Below are 19,963 nucleotides of genomic sequence, written 5' to 3'. Positions count from 1 at the left end.
CTTTGTGCGGAGACTCGTAGTGCTTTTTGTTGTTCTTTCCTTTTACAGTCCTCCTCCTCTGTTCCTAAGCAAGACCAGCTTCATACAAAAATAGTAGCTGAGCCAAATAATTGATCCGAGATGCACTGGCATAAAGCCAGAATAGCTTGAGTCAAGTTTTGTGTTTTTTAAACCTTCACCAACCAGCCCCCTTCCTGGTTCATATTCAAACTTCACCATTCCCTCGTGTCTGAAATCTGTGCAGGAGGAAGCAGCCTGGCAACAGATGAGTTAACAAGGCAGCGTGTGTGAAGTTGAGCTAAGTGAGTAATGCACCTAGTTAAAGTTTTCAATGCGGCTGCAATTTGGAGAGTGAGAGAAAGGGGAAAGCGAGATCAGGAGCTGTTATTTCATGAGCCGAACCCGTTTTGAAGGGGTCACAAACGCAAGGTCAGTAGTCCTCGCAAAAATTAGTAGCTTGCTCCAGATTCTTTTATTTTTTTCACAGCTTCAGATAGAGGAAGCACACTGGAAGAAGGTTTAGCTCCCAAAGCTTGTGACCCTTCCTCTTCAGTGTGAAACTTCTTCAGTGAGTAATGATTTGAAGTATATAAAAGCTGGATTTTTCGAGGCTGGGGTGAGGAGGGATTGGGAAGCGTCTCAGAGCTAGCAACATTTGAAAATATAATCAAGGTAGATTTTATTCAGTCTTAACACACATGCACCTTTGTGTGATCTGGGATGGTGCTTATTTTCGCAGGCCGTGACTTGAATTTGGGATTAAATGTCTGTTTCACTTCGGCTTGGCATACAGTTATGAAAGGTGCTAAACAGGTTGAGTTACTTTCATGCCGTGGGAGGAATACTTTTTTTCCCCCAGGTTGTTTTTTGGATGATCAGCTAAGGCAAGGCAAGCTACAAAATTGCCACTCTCCAGAAGTCGAGAACGGCTGTTTTACTTCCAGGTATGCTGAAGTAATGTTTGCCATCAGAGTAATTCGTATATGGAGGGAGACAGCGAGAACTCAAGGATGCCTTTTTAAGATAATGTGCAACACCGTGGGTGGTTCCAAAAGAATGTGTGTTTAGAAAGGGGGAGAGGAGGGTGGAGGCGTGTGTGTGTGTGCCCCTGTGTGTGCAGCCGTGTGTTTTAACAGAACACCTTCTGTCTTTAACTGGTGGGATCATTTTAAGGCATTCACAATTCATTTATTGTTTGTATCACATTCTTTTAAGATAGACTGATCCCTCTACAATACATCTAAAAAGGAGCATCTTGCCCTGTTCTAACTTTGAATGGAAGGAACAAGGTGCTCACAATTTGAGCGATACTGATCTGTGCCTGTGAATGGAACGTGGGTCTCTCCTGACGCACGTTGGCCATTGGGTATAATTCTGCTTACCGGTACTTATTCACAAATGACTAACACTAAACTTGGGCTAGAAGAGGGGAGTGGGGGAGACACCATACAAATTGGCTCATGTAGCATTGCTTTACATTGTAGGTGGTGGCATACATGTCGTAATACTCAAATAGTAAAGTTTTGCAGTTTCCACCTCTCTGTTCTTTTCTTCACACAGGATGGTGACTTTCAGATTCTAAAATTACAAGTAACCTTCATGGAACATTCCTGAGCCACCCCCTTTGTTCCAGTAAACATCATGTGGATTTTTCTGGCTCTACTTGCAACGCGAGGTTTTCATTAAAAACAAAAACAAAAAACCAAACCATGGAGGATTTAGCTTTATTTGACATGTTAGAGTGCCCAATGTGCCTGGAGAAGTTGGATGTCTCAGCCAAGGTGCTCCCATGCCAGCACACCTTCTGCAAACCTTGCCTCCGGAGAATCTTGAAATTGCACAAGGAACTGAGGTGTCCCGAATGTCGAACCCTCGTCCTCTGCAGTATTGAAGAGCTTCCTGCCAACTTGTTTTTGACCCGTTTGTTGGATGGAATCAGATTTGGACCAAGTGTGATGAAGTTTGGCTCGCTCCAAAGATCGGGGGTTCTCTCCTCCCCTGCCTCCATCAGGAGAGTCCGAGGAGAGCCAAGAGCTTTACAACTCAATCCATATAGGCTGACTCCCAGCCCCAGGATCCCTACGGAAGGGGTAAGGAGGGCTCGTTTCTTGTATCACTAATTTTATTAGCAGGATATTTTCAGGCCGCTTTTCATTTTGAGGGGTTGAATGCATTCCATTAATTCCAGAGAGGTCTGGTTTCTCCTCAAGCTACCTAGCTATCTTAACTGGATTTATTCAGCAAGTCTCCCTTTAAGTTTAAACGTATTCTGGCTGGAACAATTTCAAACTGGGAATCTGGCTCCTGAGTTTTTGAGGGATTGCCATCTCCAGCTGAGCCCGAAATTGTGCTGCGACTTTTCAAGTGACATTGTAGTACTTCTATTTCCAGTCCTAGATTAAATCAGGGAATAGAGAATTTATACATATGAGAGAGCAAAACTACTTTCACACCTGTCAAGGACTGAGGAAGGTTTGATTTTCACAGTACTTAAAAAAAAAAAAGTAATGCTTTGTCCTCTGCTGTTACAATATGGGGGGGGGGGGTGTCGATCCTTTAAAAAGATGTGACTTGATCTGAATATGGATAAAAAATAGGTCAGCTGTGTCCTACATTTGTCCTGTTCCTAGTCATACCAGTCCTTCTGTTGCCAAGGGCCTTTCACAAAAGTTCATCGTGAGCTTTTTCCTCGCCTATGTTTGACTTCATACACATGTGAAGGCACCAAGTGTGGACTTGCATGCTTGGGAAAGGCACAGACTTCAATATAAGGATTACATATGTACCTATAATTGTATATGCTTCTTAAACAGTTTTGGAAGAGCATGATGATTAGGCAAAGCTCTTGCCTTATTCAGCCTGCTTTGACTTGTGTAAGTACATGCCATGGGGAGCAGATGACTCTTGAGGAGTCCTGTTGTAATTTTCTTTCATCCGTGGCTATTTAGGTTCACAGAAATCTCTATTCAACAGGAGGATGTTTTAAAGAAACCTCAAACATTTTTTTTTATTGCAGGTTGGGCTCTTAATCAAAGATGTGATGTCATCCTTGATTTCAGTTCATTAGGCCCTCGTCTATATGACTTCAATAATGCTGTGCCCAGCGGTGCAAACCAGGGTGCAGCTACATTGACGCCCCTTCCCAGCATCTACATGGGAAGGAGCACAGTTGAGGGTTTCCAGGTGCCACCGCACCCGCCCACCCAAGCGTTCACAAGGCTGGTCTGGGGGCACCTGGGAGCATCTGTGCTGGTTAGTGGGGGTTTTAATGGGAAAATGAGGCTGACGTGGGTTCTTTTTTGTGGGGGGGTTAGCTGTAAATGTGAAGGATTGCATTTACAGCTAATGGGGGGGACAAGGGGGGAGGAATGGGGTGCTCCCTCCATGGCAGGATTTCCAAACCCCCCCTTTAAATTTTATTTATTTTTCCTTAACAAGGCTCCACGGTGGCGCAGAGCCTTGCTCCAATCTAAAAAAGTTGGAGTAAATCCCCGACTTCTTTAGTGCAGAGCTTCGGGGCTTTGCCCCCGGATTGATTCGGAATGGCGTCATGTAGATCATGTGCCGCCACTCTGAAGCAATCCAGGGGCAAAGCGCCCCTGTGGACGAGCCCTAGGGCAGCAGCCCAAGAAAAGTAGCCAGAGCAAGTCACAATATGTAAAAACAACTAAGTGTCTTCTCCCCACACCTGTCACACCTGAAATTATCTCTAACCTAAATCAGTCAGTGATTGGTTACAATCTAGTTTCACCCACCTTATCACATTCACGTTGCAAAGGCAGCTGCAATCTTCCTTATGCAATTCTGCTTATTCATGAAGGGTGGAATCACCCCATGGTACTCCTGTGCAAGTGCCATCGAAAAAAGCATGACACTGTTTGGAAAACTGGACTAACGAAAAGAAGAAGAGAAAAATGTAATTCAACTAGACTAATTACATTGTGGTTTCATTTTAATAAACAAATATTTAGAACAGCTAAACAATGCCAGTGTCCTACTTCTAGAAAGTAAAAATAAAAACTCCATTTCAAATTGGATTTGAAGTCAAGCATTTCAAAATGCTTAGGCTAAAGATTAGATGCAGCTGTATATAAACGTCCACCAGCAATACATGGCAAGGGGGAAATTCAAAAGAATTCATGGCTTGTACAACTTGATTACCATGTAATATCTGGTCAACAAGAGATAACTGTAAATGTTAATAGTAGAAGAGCCAAGGTTAAGAGGAAGTTGCAGGAATATATAGTAATAATGAAAACTGAAGTAAATCCCAGCCCCTAAAGGCCAAATTTGACCTACTGAGCTAACCGAAACTCTACTCATTTGAAATCCTATCTTCTCACACCCTTGTGTTAACAGGAAAATCCGATTCATGTTTACTCAGGAGTAAATGCCACTGTGTTGAATGGTGCTTACTCCAAAGTAGTTGCAAAAAAGACTGCATTTAAGTCCTGTAATTTTATTTTTATTTTTTGGGGGCCTTATAATTAATGTTTGTTATCACTCAGGACAAATAGAGGCCTCCTGTTAATAATATGTAATTGCATCATAAAATTATATATTGTTCAGCTACCAAAATTAAGGGCTTTAAAAAATCAGTTGTCAAAATGACAATAGAAGGATAAACCACTGAAGTATAAAAGTCTCAGGAGACAAGATCGTGACATCTTGTACCTGTGTCCTATTTTATTCACTTGCAAACATGACACACCAAATTGAGGAGTGGGGAACTGGGATAATTTTCCAATGAGGTTGGAGAGATTCTCAAGAAGGAAAACATAAAGCATAAAAGGTATTACAGAAGTTTTTTCTTATTTAAAAAAGCACATTTCAGGATTACAAGATGATTGGTTTGGTGAATAGAAACTTACATAACGCAAGAGAGCAGTAAGGATTATACATGTACTTGACAAAAATAGATGATGAACTTGAGCTATGAACTGCTAGAGAATGTGATGCATTATTGATTGGTAGCTATCTATACATGTCTCTGTAACCTATATTTCTTTAGCCGGCATGCACACATTCTCACAAAATAAGGCATTGCACCAGATCACACTTATCAGAATGGCTGAATCTTTAACAGCACAATCCTATGCTCACATTACACTAGGACTGGGGATAGGCAACATAGTATTTATTTTAATTTTATTTATTTTATTTATTACATTTTTATACCACCCAATAGCCGAAGCTCTCTAGTACCTACTGGCACTTTTCTTAGCACCTGCCGAAATAACTAACCCTCCCACTTTTTTTTTTAAAAAAAGAAAGGAACACACTTTTTTACCTGCAGCTGGGATTTCTGTGAAATAGGTTTCTGTTGGTGCTGAAAACTAAGTTCAAAGGAGTTGTTTACTGTGTTGGGTCTCAGACCCCACCCCTGCCTTGCCAGATCCACACCTGGCAGGATATTGCAATATGAAAGCAGTATATAAGAGGCAGGAACCACAGTACTGCTTTATAGTGGTATTGAAGTGCACTGACAACTGTGGAGGCCCATGACACATACCATATACCACTTTCGTACTGCTTTCATAGTGTTATATCCTGCTTGGTGTAGATCTGGCCTGAGTCTTTTGGGCAGGTTACTTGTCCTTTGCCATGCCTCCCAGAGCAGCTATTTTGTAGGGGTGCCCAGGACAGTTTCTCAAATGGCCAAAAAGCCCACAGCCCCAAAAGGTTGCCTACCCCACTGTAGAAAGAAAACGCACAAGTAGAACATACAAAAATGGTGGAAGAACAACAAGAGGCACACCCCTCAGCATCCCCGGAAATTCTGTCACCGCCCCACCAATCAGGGACCATGCCAGCCTCAAAGCCCACCTGTGATACAGTCACAGAGGGAGCCAATCTGCAGGGGCTGAGAGCGGGACACGTGCATCTAGTTGCTACATCCTCAACATGCAAAAAACACGGAGAACTAAGCAACAGCCACCAACTCAGGTAAGGGAGCCCTGTGGCACTGTTAAAGCCACAGCACACACCCTAGGAGGATGCTGGTTTGAATCCCCCTATGGACAAAACATTTTATCTTCCCCATCCCCTAACGAAGAAAGATATACAACCAGGCAGCAGCAACAAACAAGAGAACTACGTAGTGCAGTCTACAAAGCAGGCACACTGGTGTGAACTGAAGGGGTTCAGTATATGGTGCAAGTGTGCTCCTCTGGTGTGCCACTCACATCCTGTCTTTGCCCCATTTCAGCCATTTTCCTGGCATATCTGAGAAGTTCTAGCATTTTTTTTTTATGGTGGTTGCATATCTGGCATCCCACCAACGTATCAGGGTTTCTGCTGAACCCTACGTCCCTACGCAGCTGGTGTAACATAAGTATAGGATTGCACTGTAAGTGACCCAAATTATTGTCGAGATACACACAAAGTAAGATTGCAAGAGAAAGAAACCATTTTTGTTGAATGTAGTAAGATTTCAGTGCTCAAAATCGTATTACCAACCCCAATTCCATAATTAGGATATATTGCATCCGTTTGCATAAATGTCCTTGCAAGATCTAGGCTTTAGAGGGACATTTCATTTGTTGGCAAGGCCTAGAGGAAAGAAAGAACATGTGCCACCTAGGAAGAAACCTTCAGGTTCTTTCACACATGCAAACTGGCCCTGTATTTTTATCATGCAACTGCAGTCTTTCCACGTATGATATTATGTCACAAAACTTCAGTATGCACTGGTCTGTACATAGGCAGAGCCAGAGCCATTTCCATAAGATTGTTGACTTTGCTGCAGTCTGGTTCTATGTACAGCCTTGTTCACATCGGGATTTTGCAACCTCCATGGGCCATGGGCAGATTTGGCAATTTGAGAAACTTTCCTGGGCACCACCACAAAATGGCTGCTATGGTAGGGATGAAAAAGGGCAAGTATCCTGCACAAAAGTCTGAGTACAAGGCAGTGGGGTAGGAGTCCTAACAATTCACTTGAACCCACAGTTTTCAGCATGAACAGAAACTATTTCACAGCAATCCCAGCCGTGGGTAAGAAAATGTATTTTGTTTTTGTTTTAGGGTGTCTGGGGCGGGGGGTCCACTGGTGCCCATGGGCACCATCTTTCCTATCCCCTGGTCTACACACATAAATGGGTCCTGGGTATTAGCAAGAGGGCTAACATATAACATAATGAAGAAATAGACAATATGAGTTCTAAGAAGCACCTTGTGAAATTAATATTTCTGCTTAATGGCACTATGAATGCCCTCATATTTAAATTTCTGGAACATAGGTACCTTTTTAAATTGTGAGGATGGATCAGAAGTAAAAAATGGAATTTTGGAGATGACAAGTCAGTTACCATAATTTTCTCTAGTTGGGAATACACGGAAGAGGTGATGGTGATGGCATCAAAGAGGGTACCAGATTTGCTTTCAGCAATAGCCATTGAATCCCTTCAAGCCACCACCAAAGAACTGATAGTGATCTAGAACTTTGCTAGCCAATCCAAAGCCATTCTGTGGTTCACAGGCAGGGTTGCAGGAAGAAGAATTGTGCTCTGAGGTGTATGAAGGAACACATCAAAGCAGCAGCAGAAGTTCTGACTGTGAGCTATTCATATTGTAAGGCCTTGCAAGCCTTCTGCCTTATAAGGAATCCTAGTATCCCTGTAGGTGACCAGTGAGCAAACTAAGTGGGAGGGTTGCTAATAGAAGAGCATTTTATCGCTAGAAGTAATAATAAGCACCCTGCTTTCGATGCCTGCAGATTAGCTGTTGGGAGCCGTGTGCTCAGGACTTTGCCTCACCCTTTGGTGTTACCTCAGCACCAAATCCTACCAGTCACATTGCCATAGGGTGACTGCTAACCCAAAAATTCTAGTTATCTAATCTGCAGTGTGTCCTCTCCCATAAGTCTGTGTGAACTGCTTCCAAACGCTCAGATTATCTGATGTGGTCCTTCAGATAAGCAAGAGTATAACATACCATACACAAGGCATTTCAAAATCCCTTTCAAGTCAGCAAGGCCTTTTCAGTTGATTTTAGACCACACCAAAGGTCATTAGAGCCATCAGGTGTTGCTCTATACCCAAAAGCAAGGAACCTTGCAAGAGAACGGCTTCGGCTCCCTAGAATGATTTTAGCTCCTTATGTTTGTCAGAAGCTCTGTGATAATTTCCCCTTCCATTCCAGATGACTCAGATAATGGCCTTGCTTTGAAGTGTGTGTGTGTGTGTGTGTGTGTGTGTGTGTGTGTGTGTGTGTGTGTGTGTATGTATGTATGTATGTATATATATAAGAATATATATACATACATACACACATATTACATACTGTAATAAGAAAGGCAATAATTTAAATTATATTTATTTCTGATTTTGTGTCTGCATTTTCATAAACTGCTTCAATGATTCACTGTTAATATTTGTCAAAAAGAAGTTACTAGAGCTCATGAAAAAGAGCGTTCTATTCCAAGAAGTCCTGTTGCCTTTCTTGCCTTTGCAGAAATTTGCTGCTTGGTGCAGATTTGCCCACCTGGTTTCCTCTTGCTGGTTTTTGTTTTAAAGAACTCTTAAAGACCCCTTCGGTCACCTTTGCCCTCTTGCTTCCTCTCCTTCCCTGGCTCCAGCCCTGCAAGAAGGCAGCTCCAACCACACCAAACTCAGCTTCTCTCCCACCATTCCAAGTTATATTTTGTACCGCAGTCTTTTGGCACCATGCAGGCACCACACATTCCTGCGTGCAGTAAAACAGCTCCTTCCTGGATCTCAGCGGGTTGCTAGCTTGCAAGCTAGATCTGTGAGAACGGCTTTGTACAGAGTGACACTGGGGAAATTGACCTCTTCACAGTTTTAGCAATGGGAGTGAAAGTGAACACTGCAAAGTTGGTACCACATTCAATTCACACATCCATGATTTCTCAGAAGGCAGCTCTCTGTGGAGAGTTAAGCTCATTCTCATTTTATTTCCACTGAAAATATTGTTGATATCAGGACACACTCAAAAACCTTGATGAATCACCTGGGCTGCAAAAGCATCAGTTTCTTAGATGTGGAACAGAAAGTGCTTACAAGATGACTATACTATACCGCCACTTAAGCCCACTTAGACTTAGTAAAATGAATCGAAAAATGAAGCCAGCTTAGGCACATATAAACAAATGGAAGTGGTTTGTACATCACAGCAGCAGAGAACTTGGAAAAGTGCCCTCCCTTTTGTAAGGATCCTTTTTGTAAGGGTTGGCGAGAGCTGTCAGAAAGCTGGGTCCGGTTAAGCCTAGAAATCAGGGCTGCACCAAATAGTTTCTCTTTTTTGTTTACAGATCAAAAATAGCAACTTGAGTGTAACAGAATTTTTTTCTTTTATGACTATGGCAAATATTCATTTCCCCTCTATGGTATTAGTACAATCATTTCCTCTAGAGGCTGCCTTCACGGCACCGGGCTGCCACTACTTTTGAGAAAACTTTTGCTGCTGCGAGGTGGTGGCTAATCCCAAATGCAGAAGGCCATGTGATCTCTGGTTGGTTGGTTGTGGCTGCTTTGCCCCCTGACTTGCATAGGTGAGCAATCCTTCAGTGCTGGTTTTGGACTCTCATTTGCTTTCTAGATAGCGTAGTTTAGGTTGGGTGGGAGATTTCCTGTTTTCTGCTGCTTCCCACCCCTGCACCTTGAGGAAAATTTAGAACAGCAACTTTGTCAGTGGGTTGGTCTGTGTATTAGTCCATGTATGCATAAGGAGAACAGGGTGGAAAGAATGGAGGTCAGAAACAAATGGGTTGGCATTGCTTTTGCAAACAGTGACAGCAGCAGCAGCTGTGTGGTGGGGGCGGGGGGGATGTTCTGCCTTCTGGACCAGGGCGAAGCAGAAAGACAGCGACCCAAGCTGGTTATTTTTCTTCTTTGAACTAACCCTGCTTTGTTGCTCCTGCTCTATTGAAACTGCAAATGTCCCTTTGCTCTGGAACAGAGGCTCTGCCCGGGCTTCTGGCAACCAATCAGGGGTCGCCATCCACCTGGGAATGCCTCCGCCTTGTCACCGGAGAGAGGTCAGATGGTGGAAGGGCCATAGTCACCTCACTCCAGCGTAAAAAGTCAGGGTAAGTCCGTGACTTTTTCAGTTCAGAGCTTTGCGGGAAAGCCCCATGGTGGCTTCGAGGTGGCTGCTGCATTGTATAACCGATGCAGTGCCACCCCGCAGCTACCGCAGGGTTTTTAGAACATATAGACAGCCTCCTAGTTGCTGCTGCATTGCCATCTTTCTCCCTTAGCTGCTGCTTCTTTCTCTTTCCACGTGGCCGTAAAGATGAGCTAATCCGAGATCACATAGTCAATAAGTTGACATCATAACATGAGGCAGTTCATCAGAAGAGGTTACATGATAATGCAAGTTGAACACAGTTGAGAATGAGAATGGAGAATGATAAATGGGAGAATACCTCTTTAAAAGAATGCTGGAAAACTGTCAAATAGGAAAGCATTTTTCAGTACGGTGCTGCAAATGTTCACCCCAAAACTTGTGAGTACCGTTGGCTTAGCCCCAAAAGGAGGGTGAAAAGGGATGTGTTTGCATTCTACAGATACACTGGAGGAATTAATTCTGAAATACATAAAATGTTAATGTTTATTTTTTGTGCAATTTGAGCAATCGGAATTGTTTGTGATAGTTTAGAATGAACCCAAACATTTGGACTCTTTCAAAAATCTTTGAAACACCCTATAAATTTCCACAAAGCTATTCTCAAAGCTTTGTCTGATGTCACATCATTTCCCCATTATATGTTTCTGTGCTTCCTGATGCTGAAGGTTGCTGTTGTGTTGGACTGCTGCTGTTCCTTTTGCCTTCGTCACTTTCCTTTTTCACTGTCTCTTCAGGAAAGAGAAAATAATGTCAGCACACAGTAATAATGAACAGATTGAGTTCATCATGCAACGGTACTAGTGTGGGAAAACATACTGCTCAAAATTTCCAAAAGCCCTCTGAAAACCTGACACTGTTTTCAGAAAGTGCTAAAAATCAACTGAAATGCCAGGTTTTGTTTTGATGCATCCTAGGAATGAATACAATTGAGGTGGGAGAAGAGCTTCTTGGACACAAGAACAGAGGCAAATTGTACATTATAAGTTTAGATTGATGGAGAGCATTATGTTGTCCAATTCCAAGGCAAACGTTACTAGGATAATGGCTATTAAAAATTAAAATGATCAACGGAATGGAGCAACTCCCCTATGAAGAAACGTTACAACAGTTGTAATTGTTTAGCTTGGAAAAAAAGGAGATTAAAGGGAGACATGATAGAAAAACAGAATTATGCATGATGTGGAGAATGTAGAGAGGGAGACATTTTTCTCCCTCTCTCATAATACTAGCACTTAGGGTCATCCCATGAAGCTAATTGGTGGGACACAGGACAGATAAAAAGGAAGTACCTTTTCACACAGCACATAGTTAAACTGTGGATTTAACGGATTTTGTGGTTAAGCAGCATGGTTTAGCGTGTTGTCTAAATGGGGCCTATGTGTGCTTACTCTGAAGTAAGTGCTACTGTGTTCAGTGGGCCTTACTTCCAAGTAAACAGGTATAGATTTGTAGCCTAAGTGGCATATGGAAAGTCACTGTTTCTCAGACCACCACATATCTGGAATAATGATACTGACCTGCCTTGCAAGGCTGTTGTAAAATTACTGAAATACATAACACATTATGAACACAAAATGCTATATGGAGGAAGAGAAAGAAGGAGAAAAAACTTTAGAAATTTTCCTTCCACAGAAAATAATGTTGTAGGTTTTTATTCTGATACAGGGTTATCATCTGAAACATATTTGGACCTTTCTTAAGAGTTTCCTGTTTTTTTGTGCTGCTTTGATCAGTACATTCGCATCATGGATGTGCAGTCACCTCTAAATGGAGGACAGAGTTCCTTTAATAATGTATATTGTGTGACTCAACCATAAGGACAGGAGGAATTTTAGCACACACAAAAATCAGGGCAATCATCAACTGTTACCCCCAAAACACACCTTCTTTAGATCTTTAAAGCCTCGGCAGAGAAACAAGATTTTGCTTTTAAAAAGTCTTCTATAAGAGAAAGTATATTGCAGAAACTCAATTTATCTAGCCAAGATGAATAAAGGATTTGGAAAGAGCAGAACACAAGGGAATTTAAATAATTTAAAAGATGATGCTTCCCAACCATTAAATCCATTCTCTCCCCGTGCAATATATAGTAACATTCTAAGGAAGAACAGCCTCAAATCAAAGGAAAGGCAGAAGAAGGAATACAACTATTTCATAAGCTAATGGCACAAATAGAGAATAGTTACTGGATGAGGGTCCCTGCACAAGAATTGCCTCAGTGGATAGAGCAGTGATCACTCCTCCTCCCCTTCTCCGGCCTTCTTCCAGCCAAGAATTTGGTTCATGAATTACAAAGAGCTCTCTGGGTTGTTATGAACAGTATATAGGTCAGAAAGAAACACTGGATCAAACTGGGGCAGTCCATAAGAAAAAAAAAATCCCACTGCAATCTCAAAGCGATGTCAAAGATCCTTTGAGAGGGAAAAAAAAATCATAAAAAATCCTCTGCTGCACTCTCCACTTACGAACAAGAGAACAGCATCCCTCCCAGGCTACTGATGAGATGGGTAATGAATCTACCAAGATAAAAATACACTCCACAACAACATTGCCACCTTCCCACAAATCTCTGTATATGTACTTTAATACTTTCTTCTCTTTTGAAAAAAAGCTTCCCAACCCCCCTTTTTTTTAAAGGCACAAATGGGATTTGCCTAACTTGTTCTTTCAAAACTGCCCTACTTGTCTTGGCATGCTAGGGTGGCCAGGTGCCCTCTTTACAGAGGACTGTCCACTATTTAAAGGCATTCTCTATTTGAAGCGCTGGGCTGTCCAATTCCAATTTAAAGATAATCATAAAACCATAGAATAGTAGAGTTGGAAGGGGCCTACAAGGTCATCAAATCCAAACCCTTGGTCAATGCAGTAAGCCACCTTAAAGCATCCCTGACAGATGGCTGTCCAGCTGCCTCCAGAATGCCTCTAATGTGGGAGAGATCACGGCCTCCCTAGGTAATTGCTTCCATTGTCGTACTGCTCTAACAGGAAGTTTTTCCTGATGCCCAGCTGGAATCTGGCTTCCTGTAACTTGAGCCCATTATTCCGTGTCCTGCACTCTGAGATGAGCAAGAAGAGTTCCATAATGATCCATAAGAACTGTTTTCAATCAACATTTAGCACCTGAACAGACGTTTAGCTGAACAAATACACTGGTCACCTGGGGGCTGTCTATAAGTGGGGAAAGCCCCACAGTGGTGCTGTGTCACTTACATGATGCAGCAGCCACTGTGGACCCATCCCGGGGCTTTACCCCAAAGTTCTGAATCATAGAATAGCAGAGTTGGAAGGGGCCTACAAGGCCATCGAGTCCAACCCCCTGCTCAATGCAGGAATCCACCCTAAAGCATCCCTGACAGATGGTTGTCCAACTGCCTCTTGAAGGCCTCTAGTGTGGGAGAGTAAAAGAAGTAAAAGAGTCAGGGACTTACTCTGACTTTTTTTCTCCAGAGCAAGGCAAGGATGGTGCATCTGCCATCTATTGCTGATCCGGAGCGAGATGGAGGTATGGATGGCGACCCCTGATCAGTCACCAACTTCCCAGGCAGGGGAAAGAAGGTGAGCTGGTAAGCTGAATGGCCACCCGAATGCCCCCATTTCCCCCAGCAAGAGTCTCCCTTTTGCTGGGGGAGAGTTCTCTGTTCCCTTGGCTTCAATTCCTGCAAAGAAAGGGGGGAAAGCCAGGGAGGGACAGGCAGTTGTGGTGGCAATGGCAGCAGCTTTTACTCCCCTGATGATCCATATAAACCCTGCACTCACTCCTTGGTGTGGGGATACTGTTGCGCAACCCAGGATGAGGGCCAATAAACTGAAACTGAATCCTGGCAAGATGGAATCCTTGTGGGTGCGTGGGTTCAGAGTCTGAGAGATAGGCTCATTGCCTGTTCTAGATGGAGTTGCACTCCCTCTGAAAGGTCAGGTTCGTAGTTTGGGGGATATTCCTAAATCCATCTCTGTCACTGGAGGCCCAAGTGGCCACGGTTAGCTTGGCAACGGTGGTACAGGCATTGCCCCAAGATTGGATTACTGCAATGCGCTCATGAGGGGCTGCCCTTAAAGCTGCTCCGGAAGCTGGAGCTAGCGTACAGAATGCTGCAGCTTGGCTGTTGAGGGAACTGCACTGGCTGCCTATTCACTACCGGGTGAGGTTTAAGGTTCTTGTAGTGTACAAGAAGTCCCTAAACAACTTGGGACCAGGATACCTGAGAGAGCACCTTCTCCCCTACTAACCTGCCCAGTCACTGAGGTCATCCGAGGGCATGCTCCTGGTAGTTCCACATAGAACCATCCTCTGATTGGAGTCCACCAGGGGAAGAGCCTTCAGCAGGCACCAGCTTTGTATTCCTTTCAGCATCTCCTAAAAACGTTATTGTTCCAGGAAGACTTTCCTTAAAGACCAGCCACAGTTCATGGTTCACTTTTCATTTTGCTTCTTTTAAAGAATCTAATTTAAGGTGTTTTATTCTACTTTTATTTTATTTCATCTTGTACACTACTCTAAAATTTTGAATGGGGAGAGATATATAAATATTGCAAATAAATAAATAAACCCTGCAGGAGCAAAACCACAGGGTTTTGGGGGCTCACCTTGTCAAGAGAAGACCCTGGTCATAGTCTCACACACTATAGTGAGATGTGTATAATTCTAATAATTATATCTAAATTTGCATTCTGTACATATAAATGAACAAATCGCTGTCCTCTTTGTTGTCCATTCATAAGCGGCCAGCCTCTATGCTTCACCAAGTTTTGCATCCTGAAAGAACAATTTGCTATTCTTGACATGTCACAACATGCAGCCCCCAAGCTATGCAGGGCTATTGGGGCCTGCCAGACGATTGATAAACCTTCTGGTTCTGCAGCTTGTCTGACTGAAGCAACAGGGGACCACTTATCAAGCACCCAGGATGCCATGTACAAGCTGGAAACCGCATGCGGTGATGAGTTTATCTCAGTTCTCAGTCCCAACATGAACGAAAGGAGTTCTTTCACACTCTTTCAGCTCCCTTCTGCCTCTAAGTCATCCTTTGACCAGCTAAATAAAACACAGGCTGATGGAAGTGAAGATGGTTGCTGTGCTAGAATAACGGTTCATAATAAAAAAGCGGAAGACAATGAGCGGCTCGACCCACTATTACAGCATGATCCCGTTGTGTAGATGGAGGCCTCCCCAACCCGGTACTCTCCAGATGTGCTGGATTGCAACTCCCAGAATGCTAGTAACTATTTGACCTTGCCTGCAACTCCTTCCTTCCAGTTGCCAACACATCAGCCTATGTCTCGCTTAGGTGGTAAATGTAGGCGCTACTATTTCCAGCCACAGAAGGAGGCTTAACATGACTCAATTCTCCTTTGTATTTATTTATTTATTCATTCATTCCTTCATTCAAATCCCTGCAGATAAAATAAACTAGCTAGTCAGGAAGGCCAGGTTAGAACTCTTCTCTCTGACATCTACTATTCTATATGGAAGGATTTATTTTTTAAAATGGAGGAGCATTACATCACCTGAGCACCACATGCATTCCGAAGTGGTACAGTCCAAACTATTGGTTGGTTACACCAGTGAAGACTAGGCCATAGGTTGGTTGCAGACAGCATTCTGATTCATAGTTTGACAGTCAAGACCACTCTTCCCTAGGGTGGTAGCATGTGTCCTATTTAAAGGCGTTCTTTATTAGAAGGACCATCAAACAGATGGCACCTTCAAGTCAGCTTTAGATTAGAAGACAGGTCTTTATTCTCTTCTAGGTGTGCTCAACCAGTCTATTCTAGGCAAGGTGCACTGAGTGAGAGGCCCTCCCTCAGACTTCCTGTTCTATATACTGTCCCAACACTTCCTGTTCCAGCTCTCCACTTAGTTCCATTACTCATGACACAACCCCTACTCACATACACTTACCTACTCACAGCTTTAACCCTTCGCTTCCCTCCACCACTGCTGAAAATAGAAAAAGAAAACCTGCTTTAGGAATGGGCTTTGTGATTCTAGTGATTGAAGTCTCATCACCAGAACATCCTAGGCAGCAAGCAAGAACTGCTAAATATATATTTGAAAAATATGTGTTACACAATGTGTTATCAACCATTCAAAATCTGCTGGTACGATTGCCCCAGTTCTGCAGTCACAATAAACCATAATTATCATTCACCATCAGGAATGGGAAGGGGGAAGAGTATAGAATCCTGAGGGGAAGTAAGAGGAGGAGAAATAGAGAGCCCTGAGATTGCTCCCTATAAGAAGCCAGGATTTAGTGGTTGGGCAGGGTGCTACCTGAACCAGGCCATGGAAGACAGAGGAGTACGTATGGAGAGAACAAGGGCCAAAGGAGGTCTGAGAAGCTAGGCCTTGCCCCGCCCCGCCATTAAAGTAGTCTTCCAGAAAAGCTAATTGCTAACTGGCAATATACAAGCTAATCAATAAGAATTTAGTTGTGTTACTTCAGGGGAAAGCTGCAGGCCATTTAGGCAAGAATACAGCCACCCACATCCCTCCCTTTGACCTTGTGAAAGTTGGCAGGGAACTTCTTCCTCCCTTTTCTAACCCTCCCAGGGAATGTGGGACAACCTTGGATGCCTCCACATCCCCATTCTGATTCTGTTAAAGCTGCCATCGCTGCACATTGCTGTGCTTAGCCCCCACTACTCCATTTCTCCTGCCCAAACAATGCTCCAATCATTGCGCTGGTGTAGATTGGTATAGAAGACAGCCCTCTATTTGAAGGGCTTCCAGTTTAAAGAGAAAGAACCATCAGAATGGAGAGCAAGCAAGCACCTTGAATTCGCCCAGCAACTGCATCTGGGCAGCAGACTGAGCAGGCACACACAGGACAGTCAACCTCCCCCCCCCACACACACACCCCTATAGTGAGACATGCTGTAATTCTATTTAAAGGGATGTAATTATTTCTAAAAGTTTATTGTTACATATAAATTAACAGATTCACAGTGTTATGCAGATCTGTATTGTCTTTTGTGCTCTTTTTTGGCGATGAGGAAGTGGCCACCCTGAACATAGAGCTGTCCAAAGGAAGGATAAAATCATCCCATTAGCAGGCTTACCTACTACTTTTGAGTGATCTAAATCAATGTTCGGCAGGAAAGAAAGAGTTACTCTCTCCAGTATCAGTTTGCCTAGGAGAGTGGTGATACCGTCCAGATCTTTTCCCTTCCCCTCTTGTTTGTTTATGTTCATGCAACACAGGAGACACCAGAATACATGCTGGGGAAGGCACAGGAGCAAGATCTTGCTTGCTGGCTTTGCATGCACTTACCTCTGCATGTTGAATAGAACATCTGAATGCTGCCTTCACATATACAGAGCTTACCCACATGCAGGCCTTCCACTGAAGGAGCAGAGCCAACACAGGTGGTGATCCTGCTCCACAACCCCTTCATGCTCTTCCCTGATGATCCAATGTGACATGAACAGGCTTAAGCCAGGAATCCATTGAATAGGCTCCAATGACTTTGGGTTGGACTTGGCATTATTGGAAAGACTGTCAAGACATTTTTGAGCGTGATTAATTTCCCACCATCCTTTGTTCCACTGCTGCAGAGGACGCACCCAATAAACACTTTCCCATGGTATTGCCAAGAAGTCTTGGTGACAAGAATGGCACATTGGGCTTGACAAATATATTTCTTAGCTTCAGAATCAACACAGTTATTTGTATTATATCAACGTACATCTTAACAGTCTTTGCTTTGTATTCTTTCTTTCCGCACCCAGTTTTGGCATGTTACTGTTGTGTACTGTAATTAGGAAGGGATTCATTAAAATATGGAAATTGTGACAACCTGAAGATTGGAAAAGTATTTTACTGAGGGACATCACTCTATAAAGGGAGGCAATATTTGGTGCTAAGTTTTAACACAGGCTTTAAAGTACACATCGGGCTCCATCACACCTATTTTTTCCCCTCTGGTTTGTCACCATGTTTTTTTACCTCCATTTCATAAGAGCTGCAAGGGCTCCCTCCCATGACCCCTTTCACGTGGGTTTTCGCTTGTTTGCTCTTCCATTCCACCCTGCCTCTTCTCCTTCCTCCTCCAGTTCATTGGTTGTGGTACTCTGATGGGTATAGGCTCTTTTCCCCAACCCCGCTCTGGCATTGTTATCTAGCAATTACTTTTAAGATTTTATCTGGGCTCCATTTCTGCAGGCAATGAGGAGGGGGCGGTTGGGGCACTAAAAAGTCCATTTAACCGACTAACAAGTCCCTACGACAACTATGCTGGAGGAGGAGAACTGCCCCACCCTCCCCTTTCATCAAGACCCAATTAGCACACGCCCCCAACAAAGGAAAAAAACAAGAGGGGGAAATAATCCAGATTTTCCCTGCACCAAAATAAAACACAACAAGGGGGGAAGGGGCGAGATCAGTACAGGACAGGGACAACGTCATGTGAGTACCGCACTGCAAATCCACGTACGAGGAATGGCGAATGTGTGAAAAATCACTGGTGTGATGGAGCTCAAAGAGTAGGTATTGCATCTATTCCATTGCTGAGAGTAAAAGCTGCTGGGCGGGGAGCAGGTTCAGTGGGAAAACAGCATGAAAGGAAAGGGTTAAGAAATGCCTCTCCTCTCATGCTAGTCTCCCCTTTCAAATTGCACCCTTTGCATTTTAGAAAATCAGGAGATCTGTAGAAAGAATCACAAAGCTACATAGAGAATTGAGCTCCACCTCAGAATTACTGTGTCCTTTCAGAAGAAATGGAGAACGCACTTCTTTCACATTCTCAGGTTGTCTGGAGAAATTCTGAAAAAAAGTCTTTCTCTGGCAAGGGACACACATTTTTAGCAGAGTGCAGCAGTCAGAGGCTTCTCTTTATTTCTTCCTCACTGGAAGATGGCCTACCTATTAGTCCCTGTGGCAACCTATCACCTTAGTTTACTTAACAATAGAATGCGCCAGGGTAAGATGTACCTGGACCAAACCTGACTGACAGGTTTCAGACTCATCCTCTCTCTTAGCATCAAGAACTGCCAAGTAAGAAGGAACCATGGGAGATCATCCAGCTCAGCTCCAATCCCATGACAACATATTAATAGAATTTTTTAAAAAAATAGGACAAGAACAACCATTCCATTCACTTCAACTATCCTAGCAGTGAAGGATAAGTTGAGGGGGGCACCCTAGAGGCTGGGACACAGGATTGTTCCCAACTCCCTGTTTGCAGTAAATTTTCAATACATTTTCATACTACCATTGTGACATAGTGCCCAAAGAAAAAATGAGCCAATGTATCATAGTGGGTAGAGTTCTATTTGGTACCTGGGAGACCTGGGTTCAATTTCCATCCAGCAAAGTAGCTCAGTGGTTGGCCTTGGGTCAATCATTAGCAATCAAGCTAACAGCTAGGGGGAAGATGAATATGATCATGATGATGATGGCAAGGATGAACCAAGTAGTATGAGATACTAGACTGAGTAGTATGTGCTGATCCATGATGAAGTGAAGAACAAGCACTCTCTCGGGAACCCCACCTTACCACACTGAAATAGCTACTTAGGAAAATACATAGGAAAAATAGAGGGAGGAGGTCTGAGGCAAAGTGGAGAAAGTAGGGGGAAAGGTACTGGAACAGTTAAAACCTCAGGAGCTGGTTTCCTTGGTTTTGCAGAACAAAGCATTGACTTGAAAATACAAAAGTGTTCCCTTCGTTACCAAGGTAATGACTCAGACAGAAAGTCAGAAATGGAAGAGGATTAGCAGATACGTATATTAGACTAATAACAGCGCAAGCTGTGGTTGCAAGAAGCTAGCAATCTTCCATATCCTAGTAGATTCCTTGTCCTAGTTTCAGACTCTCCCAGCAGGTGGAGAACAGGTAAATGCACGGCTAAAGTGTTTGCACCCTCCAGGGTGCA

The 19,963-nt window shown here is 43.4% G+C and overlaps 1 protein-coding gene across 2 annotated transcripts in view; it reads left to right on the top strand.

Moving 5' to 3' along the window:
• Positions 1-337: 337 nt before the first annotated feature.
• The window catches only part of SH3RF2 (SH3 domain containing ring finger 2), a 98,149-nt gene continuing 78,523 nt past the window's right edge, over positions 338-19,963 (top strand). Inside the window, exons 1-2 of one of the 2 annotated variants that reach the window (XM_063120659.1) lie at positions 338-429; positions 1,561-2,090. In XM_063120659.1, coding sequence (XP_062976729.1) covers positions 1,710-2,090 — 381 coding nt within the window. In that variant the 5' untranslated portion in view covers positions 338-429; positions 1,561-1,709. Of the gene's footprint in view, positions 430-524; positions 569-1,560; positions 2,091-19,963 lie in introns of those variants that run through there. The other variant, XM_063120658.1, reaches the window with a different exon arrangement.

Source organism: Elgaria multicarinata, chromosome 3 (genome assembly GCF_023053635.1).
Source record: "Elgaria multicarinata webbii isolate HBS135686 ecotype San Diego chromosome 3, rElgMul1.1.pri, whole genome shotgun sequence".
NCBI classification, from domain to species: domain Eukaryota; kingdom Metazoa; phylum Chordata; class Lepidosauria; order Squamata; family Anguidae; genus Elgaria; species Elgaria multicarinata.
The sequence above is the reverse complement of the archived record's forward strand: the minus strand, read 5'-3'. Positions and strand labels throughout refer to the sequence as shown.